Source organism: Channa argus, chromosome 2 (genome assembly GCF_033026475.1).
Source record: "Channa argus isolate prfri chromosome 2, Channa argus male v1.0, whole genome shotgun sequence".
NCBI lineage: Eukaryota > Metazoa > Chordata > Actinopteri > Anabantiformes > Channidae > Channa > Channa argus.
The window spans coordinates 25694855-25708309 of NC_090198.1; the positions used below are offsets into that span (position 1 = coordinate 25694855).

General features: G+C 39.4%; 1 protein-coding gene across 1 annotated transcript in view; it reads right to left on the reverse strand.

Annotated features, from left to right (window-relative positions):
• Window positions 1-679: 679 nt before the first annotated feature.
• Window positions 680-13455, reverse strand: part of hipk3b (homeodomain interacting protein kinase 3b) — a 41459-nt gene continuing 28683 nt past the window's right edge. The window contains exons 5-16 of the mRNA XM_067487369.1: window positions 13230-13316; window positions 12581-12765; window positions 12317-12476; window positions 10382-10505; window positions 10167-10288; window positions 9679-9803; window positions 9213-9380; window positions 8803-9135; window positions 8559-8705; window positions 8174-8436; window positions 6777-6916; window positions 680-6072 (exon numbers count right to left, since the gene is read on the reverse strand). Of these exons, the coding sequence (XP_067343470.1) occupies window positions 5602-6072; window positions 6777-6916; window positions 8174-8436; window positions 8559-8705; window positions 8803-9135; window positions 9213-9380; window positions 9679-9803; window positions 10167-10288; window positions 10382-10505; window positions 12317-12476; window positions 12581-12765; window positions 13230-13316 (2325 nt within the window). The 3' untranslated portion in view covers window positions 680-5601. The remainder of the gene's footprint in view (window positions 6073-6776; window positions 6917-8173; window positions 8437-8558; window positions 8706-8802; window positions 9136-9212; window positions 9381-9678; window positions 9804-10166; window positions 10289-10381; window positions 10506-12316; window positions 12477-12580; window positions 12766-13229; window positions 13317-13455) is intronic.

The window sequence follows — 13455 nt, forward strand, 5'->3', positions numbered from 1 at the left end:
TGAATCACATTATCACAACATTTTCACGAGAAGAGGTAAAAAAAATACATTTATTCCAACTTTATGGGCAACAGTATATTTGAATTTCACATATAATCAGGGCAAAAAGGGTGAATTTGTTCAGCCAAATTACTTCTATGAGAAACTAACCAGTTATTTTATTCAGGAATATAGACTATATATTCACAAAGTAAAATAAAAAAGCCCTTAACTAAATATATGCAATAATAGAGGTGTTACCTGAAGGCTCCTGTCATTTTATGTTAGATGGTGCAATAAATCGATTTGCTCCAGACACTTTAAGCCCTTGAATCCATTAACTGAATAAAATACAACACATTCCCTGCTTCCAGCTGCTGAGATTTTGCATATTTTCCTTGCGTCATAACGTTTAAAATTAAACATGTTTTGGACTTTTAATGAACAAATGCCATAAATAAGGAGGAAATAAAAGTCACCTTGGGATCAGTGAAATTGAACTGTACATTCTGTAATATTCCCTAAAAGTTTACAAAAACCAATTGCTTGATTTATATTTGATCAAAATAACAGCTGTAGCTCTAAAAATTTGATTCAGAGACCCGTGGTGGTTTTGATAATGCAACAACATAATTTGCAAAGTTATGTATTCGATGCAAGGGCAGGTGTGTGGTTGGATGGAAAGAGTCAAACAAAGGGCTGCATCAATATATTTTTTTTAATTCAAAGTGAATTTTAACAATAATACACCATAAAGTCTTGTTTTGACACTCACCAAAAGAGTCATCTGGAAAACCCGCTTAATGTGACAAAGTGGAGAAGGCTTGGTCACACCTAAATCACTGAGAACTAGAGAGGAAACACTATCGCAAACTGTAAAGAGACATCACATCCATAGAGTTAGTTTTCCCAGTCCTCATACTGTAAATATTGCACAGTGCAATTGCTACATGGCAAACTAGTGTAGCACAAAAAAAATAAAATAAAATTTAAAAAATAACAAAATAATTTGGAGAAAGCAAATGAACAGAAACGAAAAAACAAAGCCACAAAAAGTCTACAGGTATTAAAACAGTAACAGTTCAGATCTCATAATCAAATCTATTTGATGAGCAATCTAAACAGATGATTCCATAACTTGCAGTGTGAATTAACTCTGAAATTGATACTGATGACCAGGAAACTTAAAAAGCTTGAGTAAAACCAACTTTATCAAATCAAATAGTAACACAGTAGCACATTTAGACTAATACAGACCCTGAATTAATGTTTCTAAAGGATACCGCAGCAGAGGATTTTTTGTTTGTTGATATCAAAGTCATAACTTAGTACTTTTACAAATGACTGTTTTATCTGTTAAATGTTACATGAATCCTTAAAAAGTTATCCATAAACCAAGGAGTCAATTGTGTGGAAAATTAAAAACAGTTTTAAGATTTCTCTCCTCTTGCATCCATTCTTTTACTAAACAATATGGGAGAGTTTATGCAGGCGCATTGCTGGTGAATACCTTTGGAGCAATCAAAACACATTTCACATGCTTATTATTATACTTCAAGCAGTAATCTGCAAAGTTCATGCCTTGTCGTCATAAGCTTCCTTTCCCAAAACCGATACTTGAATGTGATCAGTTACGCATACAGGTAATAAAAAAAATAAAAATAAAAAAAGCCATCAAAAACCATCAGGGGTGCACATCGATGTCAGTGCCTAAATATAGAGGTTTGCACTCATGACTGACTACTAGCCTATTCATGGAGATACGGCACAACTCCTCTGGTTTTAAAAGGCCAGTGTTGTCAGCTGTGCTCTGCTTACTCCCGATCAGCCTGAACCTGCACGATGGGAAAGCTGCTCTGAGTAGACAGCTTCTAGGCAGACAATGTGAAGCAACGTGGGTGTACATGCAAGATAATGTAAAGCATGGAAATCATCTAAGAACACTTGGTGGTGCAATGACCGCACAATGAAAAGTATTGCATCTGCTGTTCAGCCAGAGTGACTATCCAAAGGTCGTGGAGTGTCATATCATTCAAAGAAAGTGTGTGTGTGTTTTATTGGTATGGTTTCACAGAGAGGCTTTGGTGGTGGTGGCTATTTGAAACAAGAGGAGAACCACTACCGTGTACGCGTCCTCTGTCATGTCTACGAGCTGATCAGAGGAGTACAAGTCCCTGGAATGACACTGTGATGAAGTCCTACTTTGTGGTTTTGCTCCTGACTGAGTGGCTGTTAAAAGACTGTCCACATGTTAAAGGACTGTTATTGGATTCTAGGCCTTCCTTCTGAGGAATCACTGTCATGAATTCTCACTTTCTGAATCTCAAGGCACGTACACAGTGCTGCACACACTGTCTCAGCTTCAGTAAGGAACACATAACAATGGCCACAGTTTCGCATTGACAAAACTCACTTTGATATGAGACACTCATAAAGGGGCGAGCGATCAGAACACAAGGCAGTTTAGATTTAACAAGTTGTCAAAGCTGATATTCTAGCCAGATATAACATTGAACAGATAAAAAAGGTAGCAATAAATATTCATTTAAATCAACTGAACAGTTTTAAAACATTTTTGGAACAGAAACATTGGGCTAAATTCACCTTTTGGAGACACAGTCTAATTACTGAAACCCTTACAAGCCTAAATACCTGTATGAGTGCTTGGTGGCAAGTGTGTGAATGGTGGAAATATTACACAAGCTTGTCAGTGAACACAACAGATGTTTTCTGGCATGTCACAGTGCTCTCGTAACACACTTAGAGCACTGGTAGTATACCACTGATACATATAATGAAAAAGTTAAATCATTCCTGCAAGCTACAGCTTTAGGTGTGTACAAAATGTCGATATGAAAACATACAAAAAAAAAATAATTAAATTACATCGATACATCATTTATATGCAGTGATGAGCCCGAAAGGTTAATAAGGATAAAATACTGATGCAAACACACCCACCCCAAGAAACAACAAATGCAACTAATGTTCATCATCAGCAATACAGCAGTTACAATGACACTCCAAACATGAACGCAAAACACAAAAATCAAAACCACTTCTATTTCATGTAATTAGGGACCTATACAAAAAGAGCAACGCTAAACTCAGGGAAATCACATAATTTCACAGCTACTGAAGTGGCAATCATCATATAGCAGCTTATCTATGATACATTCAAGAAAGAAATGATACGACTTATTAATTGCCCAATAAGCTAGACAAAACCTGTTTTTTTTTTTTAAATACCTTTTTTTCTTTGTTTTAATGAAACCCCATTTGACAACTACAGTATAACTGAGGTCTACGCAAACAGAATAGCTACCTTGCTCAGGAAATGAATTACAGTCTTTGGTGCTGCAAAAGCAACTTCATTTGAAAGTAAAAGACAAAAAAAAAAATTACACACACAAGTAGTAAAATTAACAGAAAAATGCACACACACACGCACACAGCAAATCTAAATATACAGTGGCTTCAGGAAGTATTCAGACCCCTACTCTTTTTTTCACACATTATTGTGCCCCAGATTTAATGTTAATGCTGTTGTCACATCTGATCGTGTCTCTGACTGTTCTTGCATGGAGCAGCCAAAGCCCAGACTTAAGTGCCATAAAACCTTGGTGGAGAGACCTACAGTTCACAGGTGCTTCCATCCAGTCTGTGGATGTCTGAAGCACTCACGCAAGACCTAAAGAGGCTTGAATTAAGGGTCTGTTTCCTTCTGTAAATGACTTTTAGGTTTGGATTTTTAAAAAACTGCTGTATTTGAAATACTTTCTTAAAAACATATTACAAGTCGATGGGTGTAAACCGATGCGCAAAAATGGCAATTTATCTATTTATAATTAAATCAACACAATGAAGTGTGCAAAATCAAATGGGCCTTAATCCTTTCAGAAGCAACTGTGTATAAACTAATGCTGTATAAACTGATTTTGTGTGTATATATATATATATATATATATATATATATATATATATATATATATATATATATATATATATATATATATATATATATATATATATATATATATATATATATATATATATATATATATATATATATGTATATAAAAAAATCTCCTCCCTGACGGAATGTATAAAATAAGCAGTTGACACTAAGCCTTAAGCCTTTAACAAATGGTATAATGTAAAGGGAAAAGTTAACTTTGTCACACATGCATAAATGAGAGAATTGCACACAGTTAACTCACACCTTATCAAGCATCTGTACTAAATAGTCTAGCTCTATAATATACTGTATGTCCATATATGTGTGTATATCAAATACTGCATGGTTTGCTCAGGCTTAGAAGATTCCATACCGTGAATTCATTTGCATTTTTTCCTTACCTAATCAAAGCCATGCCCACCACACTTCTAAACATCTAAGAAACAAAGTGAAAACACTCAAAATCAAAATACAAAGACGAAAAAGAAAAATAATCAACGACTATTTAGATTGTATTGCAGTTTCATCAAACAGTACAAATACTGTTAGTAATAAGAGTCTCACTAAATAGAAAGTGATTATCAAATATTAAGCAATACTCAGTACTTGCACTTTGTACACTAGTTCATTCGGGAGAGGGAGAACAAAAACAAACAACATTTTTAATGAAACAGCAAGCATTCGCAACAGCAACGCATGCCGTTCTTCTCGAAAGAACAGAAAAGTAACTCACCACACGCTGAAATATACAATGACTCCAAAATATAAGCACCGCTATCCACGACACATCACATCCATGCAGGCTATGCATGGACATATACACAGGTGTATATATACTCATACATAGGATGCATCGACTGATTGGAATTTCAAGTGCTGCAGTCCAGTACATTAATATTCATGTGTATAGTCATATATAAGTAGTAACATTAACAACCTCAAATATGTAAGGCACTATGGCTGGGGACAGTTATACAATGCAGCAAGTCTTGTGACACAAACAATGAGAGCAACGTCTATGCATCTTTCCATTTACATTTTTGCTCATGCAAGACCACATGCAGCGTGAGGAACAACCCTATTTAAAATCGGTTAAATGACTTGACATTGCTAACACCAAAAGACACCGAAAAGGTACAAATACTTCAAATGCAGTACAACATACACTGTGGACAACATGTGCATCTGTCAATCTAGAGCTAGAGACTGGGATGGCTTTACAAATATGGATGTGTCTTGCACACATAAGAAGGCAATAGAAAAATAGCTGGGATCAGGGGTGCAAGGTCTAACGATTCAACACCACCCCAATTATTTACCTGTTCTGAGGAGTATTCGTAGAAGATCCAATGCAAAGATATATATCAAATGTGCAAAACACATTAAGTGTGAGTTTATCTACTCATTCATTCTTTCATTAATCATTCATACATTATTTCCTTCTTAATTGTTGCCCAAATCACCGCCACCATTGGAACTTTTTTCTTTTTTTAAAGCTTGAAGTTCAATTACACCCAAGTCGACATGATTCAAAAAATAGCTTGCTTTCTCTGTGGTTGTGCCATGGTTTTGAAAATGAAAACCATGTTGTTTGTGGTTTAGGATAAAATTCACCCTCGTCACTTAGCCCTCGGGTGGTATGAAGGGTATCTGGGCAGCCGTGCTCAGATGTAAGGGTACTGGTTTATTTTGGTAGGGCTGAGAGGGAAACTGGTGTAGGCAGGCGAGGCAATGTAGGAGTGTGGGGGGAAGAGGGGCTTGAATTGGCCCTGGGGGTGCAAAGTGGGTGAGGGCAACAGCCGGGGGTTGATGCCCACTGTAACTTGGTGCACGATGCCCGCTGGGTGGGATAAGCTGTAGGTGGGCTGGAGGACAGAGCGAGAGGCTCCAGGGGAAGCCAGGAGGTGGGCCACGGGTGCAGCTGTGACCAGAGGACCAGTCGTGGGATAGGACAACAAGGTGGGTTGGGAGTGTGGGTGGCCCCCAAGGTGAGGGTGGGGGCCGGTAGTGTGGTTTGGGCTGCTGTGGGACAGGGTGAATGTGTGCCCATGCATGGTGGGAGGGATATAGGCCTGTGGTCTCCGGTGGGCAAAGTTGCCGTTCCATTCCTGATGGCAGGAACCGAAATGCTGCACCTAAAAGAGAGAAGAAATTCATCTGGCTGAGCCGATCCAGTGTTTTTTAGCAACCGAATGTATCTTTTTCGTCCACTAGATGCTGCTGTTTTTCCATGTTTTTGCATGTCTCTCTAATCCGTCATTACAATTATCGCATCCATTCATTTTTATTTTGTGTGTAACATGACAATGTTCTATTCCTTAACACTGTGTTACTGGAAATACAGTAAGCAGGTGGTATTGCAGTAAAATGCCTTCACCCTTACACAGTTGAAAATGTTCACCCACCAGCGGTGAGTTATTTTGGAGCATAACTGCTATATTTGTTAGCAACAAAAGCTACTGTGGCAGATGAATTAAGTTCCATTTACAGCATGAGGTGCACTTTGGCCTGCTTATTTGCTATGAAGAGGAAATATTTGCAAGAAATGGTCTTTATCACCTAAATGCACAGAGTGTAGTCACAAATACTTCAGCCGCTTAAAACCTGTCAACTTCTTCACATTGCAAAATGTGGGACAAAACGAATGGTACAATGTTTGTGTTCAGTGGGACACACAAACCAAAACTGCACCTAAGATGTGCATTAGTGGGATTGTGTTTTTATTCATTCATGTGTCTGCTTTTGGAGAATAAATACAGAGGCTTATTTCATATAAGTATAAGTTTGTGTATATATGGGTACGTGAATTTGTACCATGTATGTGACTGCTCGCGCTCACCTGCCCAAAGCCTATAGGCTGCTGTTGCTGGGGCTGGAATGCAGGTGTGATCTTCTGTGGCCTGTTGAGAAGGGGAGTGGAGTGGTGATGCTGTCGCCCAGGAATGCCTCTGCCTTTGGACTGCCATGAATACTCCAAGACTGAGCACAAAGAAATAGAGAGGTGAAGATGAAATGTTAAATATGAAAATCTGGAACCGCATTATGAACTTAACGCAACAGAAATACAAAAAATAAATAGACACACACACAAACAGGACAGCAAAGACAAAAAGATGGAACCAAAGTCGCAGAAATGACAACATTTGTGGCAGATGGCTTTGTAGACTTGTCAGTTATTTCAGTTGTTTGATCATCTCCAAACCTTTAAACATAGTGGCATCTGTGCTCTGAATATGATCTACATTATAAATAGAAATATTTGGGGGTTGTTAACTAAGCTTATTCGTAGACCTTTTAGTGTGGTCAGACCACCAGCTATAAATACACCCGTTAGCACCAGAATAGTAAGCTGTGCCCTTTTATGTGAGGCTTTATTTGCAATAGTGTGAGGGATAGAGAGGTATAAGCCTTTGTATAAAAGGCAATATGAGTCTGTATGATTTTGTGAGGATTTACAGTTGAACCCTACACTTTAAAAGAGCTATAAAAGGGGCCAGTCTTACATGTTCACTGTCACTGAAAGAGAGACTGATGTTCCACCCACATCAGCTGCTATAGAGCCTACATACAGAATGCGTAACTCAATTTTAACATCCCAAAATTAGGTAGTTGTTTCACAGCCAGGTGTTGTCTTGTTAGTCTCAATGTTTCATATTTTTTATTGTGGATATTAAGCATTTGGGGGCATTTACGCATGTCTTTATGTAGCTTTATGAAGAGCATATCCAAAAAGGACAGGGGTCAGTCTGGACCCAGAATAAGGAGTGTTTACAGAAAACAAATATCCACTCCAAAGATCAGAGTAGATGCGTCAGGGCAGGTCACCCATTATCACCTGTGAGAACTTCTGTGGCATACTAACACAGTGTAATCCCAAGCCATGTGACCTGTGGAGCAGACAACAGCAGTGGTGACTGGATCTTTGAGCTAGCATGACCTTCTCAAGCACTTGCCTGCCTGTCTTCTGAGTATATTTACTCAGAAGACTTGCAAGTGCTTAAGTCAATTGCACCATTCAAGTGGACTAGACACACCAAGAAAAAGAAAAAGTACCCTTCAACCTACTGTGATCATACGACCATTTGGGCCTGTATATTTATATTATATATATATATTTATATATATTGTATATTGTATATTTTAGTGTTTGGGCTAGACACCAAATTAAAACCAAAACCTTGACCTAAATAGGTAACACAGTAATTGTATTTATGGTACCAGAGCATCAATTTTTACCTGTGTGGCCAGATGTTTCACTGACAGCGGGGTTGTGGTTGTTGTTATTCTGCACCCTCATTGGAGGCACCACAACAGTACGAACTGTAGGCTTACTGGGCTCAGTCTCCGGGGCAACGCATGCAACACGGGGCTCGCAGTTCTGGTTTCTATCAGCTATGTAGCGTTGCTCTGGGAAGGGACTGTTGCTATGGCCGGAGGCATCTGATGCAGGCAAGCTGTCCACTGTGTCGCAACCACTTTCCTGTTCATCATCTGACATACTGCAAGAGGGCAATCAATTGGGGAGGTCAGGGTTAGTTACACATGTCGTCTGTTTCAGTGCAGCAACAAAACACAAACCAAGCATTTGTTTGAGCTCTTTCTGAATCTACATTAAAAATACCTGTTTGGGTGTTTGCAGGGCGAGGCGCTGGACTGGGCTGAGGCTGAGGAGCTAGTGCTGAGTGTGCTGTCTGGACTGCTCAGGGAGCTGACTCTCTCCATACTGACAGTGCTCTGACACACCTCACAATCTGCATTACCTTTACATCTATGTCCAGAAAAAGAGGAAAATGTGTCAGTGGATGCTCGTAGTGACATTTTGGAACCACTTAAGAGAAAGAATTTGAAGAAATCTTAGTACTCACTCTCCTACTGAATGTCTTTCTGCGCTCTCTTCTTCATCACTACTGATGCTGATGACACTAACAGTTGGGCTAGCTAGTTCAGAGATCACCATGGCCTGCCGCTGCTCCCGTGACACTGAAAGCCCTTCACAGTCTGGCCCCACTTTGTGGCAGTTCTCATCATCTTCCTCCTCCACCCGTTCTCTTTCTTGATCCTCTCCAGCAGTGTTGCCTTCCTCTGGGCATCTGGCCTTCTCCTCTTCTACTTCCTCCACATTCTTTGCTGTATTGGCCATCTTTGGGGACTGGCAAGCTAAATTTTGGATGTTTGTGTTTTGGGAGAAATTGCTGCACCTGTGAAAGAAAATATGTTACATTCAGCAATGCAAAACAGTTTCTCAGTTGCATAAGGCAAAGACCCTATACCGTACCTGTTTACACAAGGCTTGGTTCTCTTGTTGGCAGCTGGCTGTGGCCACACCACATGTGCAATGCCTATGTTGATTGGCTGGTGGGTGGACATGGTCATTTGGTTGGTTAAGAATGGCTGAGGGTGTCCAATCATAGAGCTATAATGGTTACCATGAGGACGCACTTTCCTGCATAAAGAAAAAAAGAACATTGCAAACTGAGTCAAAAGCCTTTAGCACCATTACTGACAAAATTGTCTCAGTTACTGGTCCCAAAGGACATGTATGAGTCATTGATCATTAACATTCAGGGGAGCAAGCATGCTGTATCAGAGCAATACAACCATTCTCAAGGGCATGCACAGCAAAGCTAATAAAGCAACAGATATGTTTGCTTCATATAATACTTAATAATGGAAGTATAACTGCATAATAAAAGGATCATGCGTCAAAAAGACCCTCTTAGACAGACAAACAAGTTGCTTACCCCCAGTCACCCAATCTCTGTGAGCCGGCCACAGTGTCGGATGCCAATGTGGTTGGTGGGGGGGGCACAGATGTCACCTGCTGCCAAGTGGGCATTAAGATCTGCTGTGCACGGTTAGACCAGGCCTGATATGGTGAAGAGAACCAAACCATTTTCATCCATTAATTTTTCTCCTCAATTATGCTCTTACAAGCTTGGTTTAAAAGATCAAATATGAACTTTATTAAGACATGTTTACACACATTTGTAAAATTAATACAAAAATGCATTCCCCAGCCCTGTACCTCTAAGAACCAACCATCACAACTAAATCCGTAGCCCCAACTGTAACCTTTTTTATATTCTGTCATTTTAAATTACTTTTCTTTAAGAAGTGTCAAATTTCTTAATTTATATGCAAACTCATTGACATTTTACCTGGTCCCTCTATCTAAACCTACCTTTTCTGACCAACACTGCTACCATTCCTAACTTTGCTTCACCCTTACCTGTGTGATGACTCCAGGTCTGATTTGTATGGGCTGGATGGGGGGTGCTTGAGTGACCAGAGGCACAGAAGCCTCCATTCGAACAGAGTAGCCTGTTGGTTTAGCTGTGTTGGTTGGGATTCCTGCAGCGTCAATGCACATGAAAATTCTTTACTTCAAGATATTTATTCTAACCAAAAGAATAAATAAGCAAAACCAAGATTTACACACGCTACCTTGGATAGTTGGGGGACATAGGATGAGTGCTTGCTGAAATGAGTCGTTGCATCCAAACTGCCCACCTCCTGTAGGCAGCGGTATCCCTGGGTGCATTACAGACGGGGCTGATGGCGCTAACCCCTAAGAAAAGAAAAGTGTGATGTACAGTAAGTGGACCTTTTGAAAAATAAACAACAGTAGCAAGGAAAAGCCAGAAGATGGCAACCTCCGTGACAAGAGCCATCATTTTGTAGCCAGGTGGAACCCAGGAACTGGTTTTGTGAGATACTCTTGAGTTAGGCAGTTAACTTTAGGTGTAACTCTGGATTTTCAATTGAAAGACTTTGGCTTACTTAGGTCACCAGTGTTAAATCACCATCATTAAAAAAAACACATGACTGATCTAATTCAGAGACAGGACAGGGTAGGGAATCAAAAACATTCCTGTGTGCTAATGAACTCCATAGGAGCCACCAAGCAAATAGGATTCCAACAGGCAAAAGAAATTATTAACACTCTCATTTCATTATTATGGTGCTCTTGATCTGTTGATGCTGCATATGATTGACGCCCTCTGACCTGAAATCACTTACAAATTGATTTAGACTGAGAGATACAAAGAACAGTTGAGCATGTGCCCCTGCTCTTGTGCCTGGCTATAATCACATTTATTGAATAATGAGAGCTGAGCCTTTATTATTCTGCTACAGCTCCTGAATATAGCCCAGCCCCCACACTCATGATAGTAAAAACAAAAGCACCCTTTAAGCCAATGACACTACAAAAGTGTTTTCCTCCAAAATGTATAAATAAAAGTATGATTTACTGTTCACTATACTACAACATAAGAGTAGAGCAGTTTTATTGCAAAAATATTCTATAATCATTTTCATTAAGAGAGCTTTCTTATATTATATTTGCTGACAGGACACACAGTGTTTTTCCAACCTGCATGAAGTTTGCCTTAAGGCATTTGAAAGACTAAGAGCATGAAGGAACATGCCCATCGCTTATTCTGCGGGACCTTAATAAGCAGTAGGGATGTGGTGACTAGTCACAATACAGTTAAATACAGAGAGGCTCGTAGAAGAAAACTTGCTCCAGAGTAGACACAACCTGAGGCAAGAGAGATGGTTCACTTTTAAGCACAAGAATGAAGTCAAAACAATACTGGACTGGGTTTGGGAGAATTCTCAGCTATAAACTGTAACTGCTGACAAGGGGACTTCTATTAAAGATCTAAATACATCTGTGAAAATCAGAGTTCTTAGTTACTCCAATAGTAAATATTTCTTAAAACATGGTTTCACTTTGTCATCATGGGTTACTGAGCAGAGATAGGGAGAAAGCAGAAGTAACATTATTTCTCCATTTGAATGTTATGTGGTCAATTTTTCATGTTTCACTCGCATAATAGTGGCCAGTGACTATAGTTTTGCATTATAAAGATCCAGTGCCAAAAGGGGTCAGCTCCTTTTTTTCTCCTCAGCAACAGCCCTGATTTGCACCGTTGCCATGACCTCAGAAACATGACGTGATTTTGTTGCCATGACAGCAGAGCTAAGATGCAACAAGATGGGCTGGTCGGCATACACAAAAGTAATAAAGGCAAGGAAATTGTCTACATGACCAGTCCTGACACGAGCCGATGTACAGACCATCCCACCTGTCAATAAGTCAGTAATCTACACCATCTGTGATTATCTCGTGACTGAACTATTTTAATCTTTTCTTTAGATTCACTGTCGAGTTCAGGAAACAGAAAAATAACCACCCCATTTAAAAAACAAACAAAAAAAAAAACACGTTCCCAGATAGTTGGTTAGTTTGTTTTGCAATGACTTAATTCATTGTCCTAATGAATTAATGACGGTGTGTAAGCGTACTAAAACTCCCACTGCACACTGATGGAAATAACTGCTTGTGATGCAAACACCTCCTAAAAGACTCACTTGAGTGTGGACACCATTCATCTTGCTGAAGGGGTGATTTACTGAAGGAGCTGTTGTTGTGGTCACAGGTCTGATGAAAGGACCCTTATTTCTGTTCGCCGCCTCATACGCACTGGGACGAGTCCAGCAAACATCCATGATGTGGAAACATGACTTGACACTATGGGCAGAAGATGATGACATACACACGAAGAGCTCAATTTACAGTGTGCAGAAAGGTCAAACTGACAACGTGTTTGAAAATTCGAGACAGAGTGGTCTTACTGGTTGCTATGGGGAAAGTCAAGCAGGTGTTGCATTGTCACAAAGGGATGGCTGAGAGCTTCGGTGGGCGAGATCCTTTCCTCTGCATCAATCAACAACATCTTCTTTAGCAGGTTCACAAACTCCCGCCGATCCGCCTTTTCTGCAGGCAAGTCACTACCATCGAGATTCATCACCAAGTTCACCTGGGACACAGTCATTTTACTGGTAAAACTAAATATTGAAATAAATGTTCATTATTCATAAGAAATTCAGAAACGTAAGACACTATGTCCTGTATGTGTATGATCAATCAAAGACTTACAATGCTTCCTAAGAATGATGAAGCATTGCTTGGAATTCACAGGAATCTGACAAACAAAAGTACAGACCTGAACAATCACTGATGGTTGGGGAAATTCCCAGCCATTAGTGCTTCGTATTATACTACAGAGAAATGTGAGTGAAACCTGAACTTTATTTTTTTTAAACATAGGTTTAACATTTAACCGAGGGGAAGTTAAGCTAAGAAGTAATGTCTTCCTAGTAATAAAATGGGTAGCTGTACTTTCTCTTGTGAAGACCCAGCACCCTACATCTTCTAAATATGCAATTTTTTCTCGCAATGAAGTCTTGTTAAAATCACGGTGATCCAAACAGTTGAACTTACGTGCGCTATGTCATCCAAACAGCTGAAGATGTACTTCCTTGCTTCCTTTGACTTCATTCCTGTCTCTGTCTCATGCTCATCGGTTGACTGCAGTAAGAGTTTGAAGATGCAAGAATTTAATTCACTTTCAATTATGATTTTAATACTTTTTATTCTTGGTGTACAGGTTAATTCATAATATAGAAGAAAAAATTTAAAACTCGCCCCCCTATACATCAACCAGTTA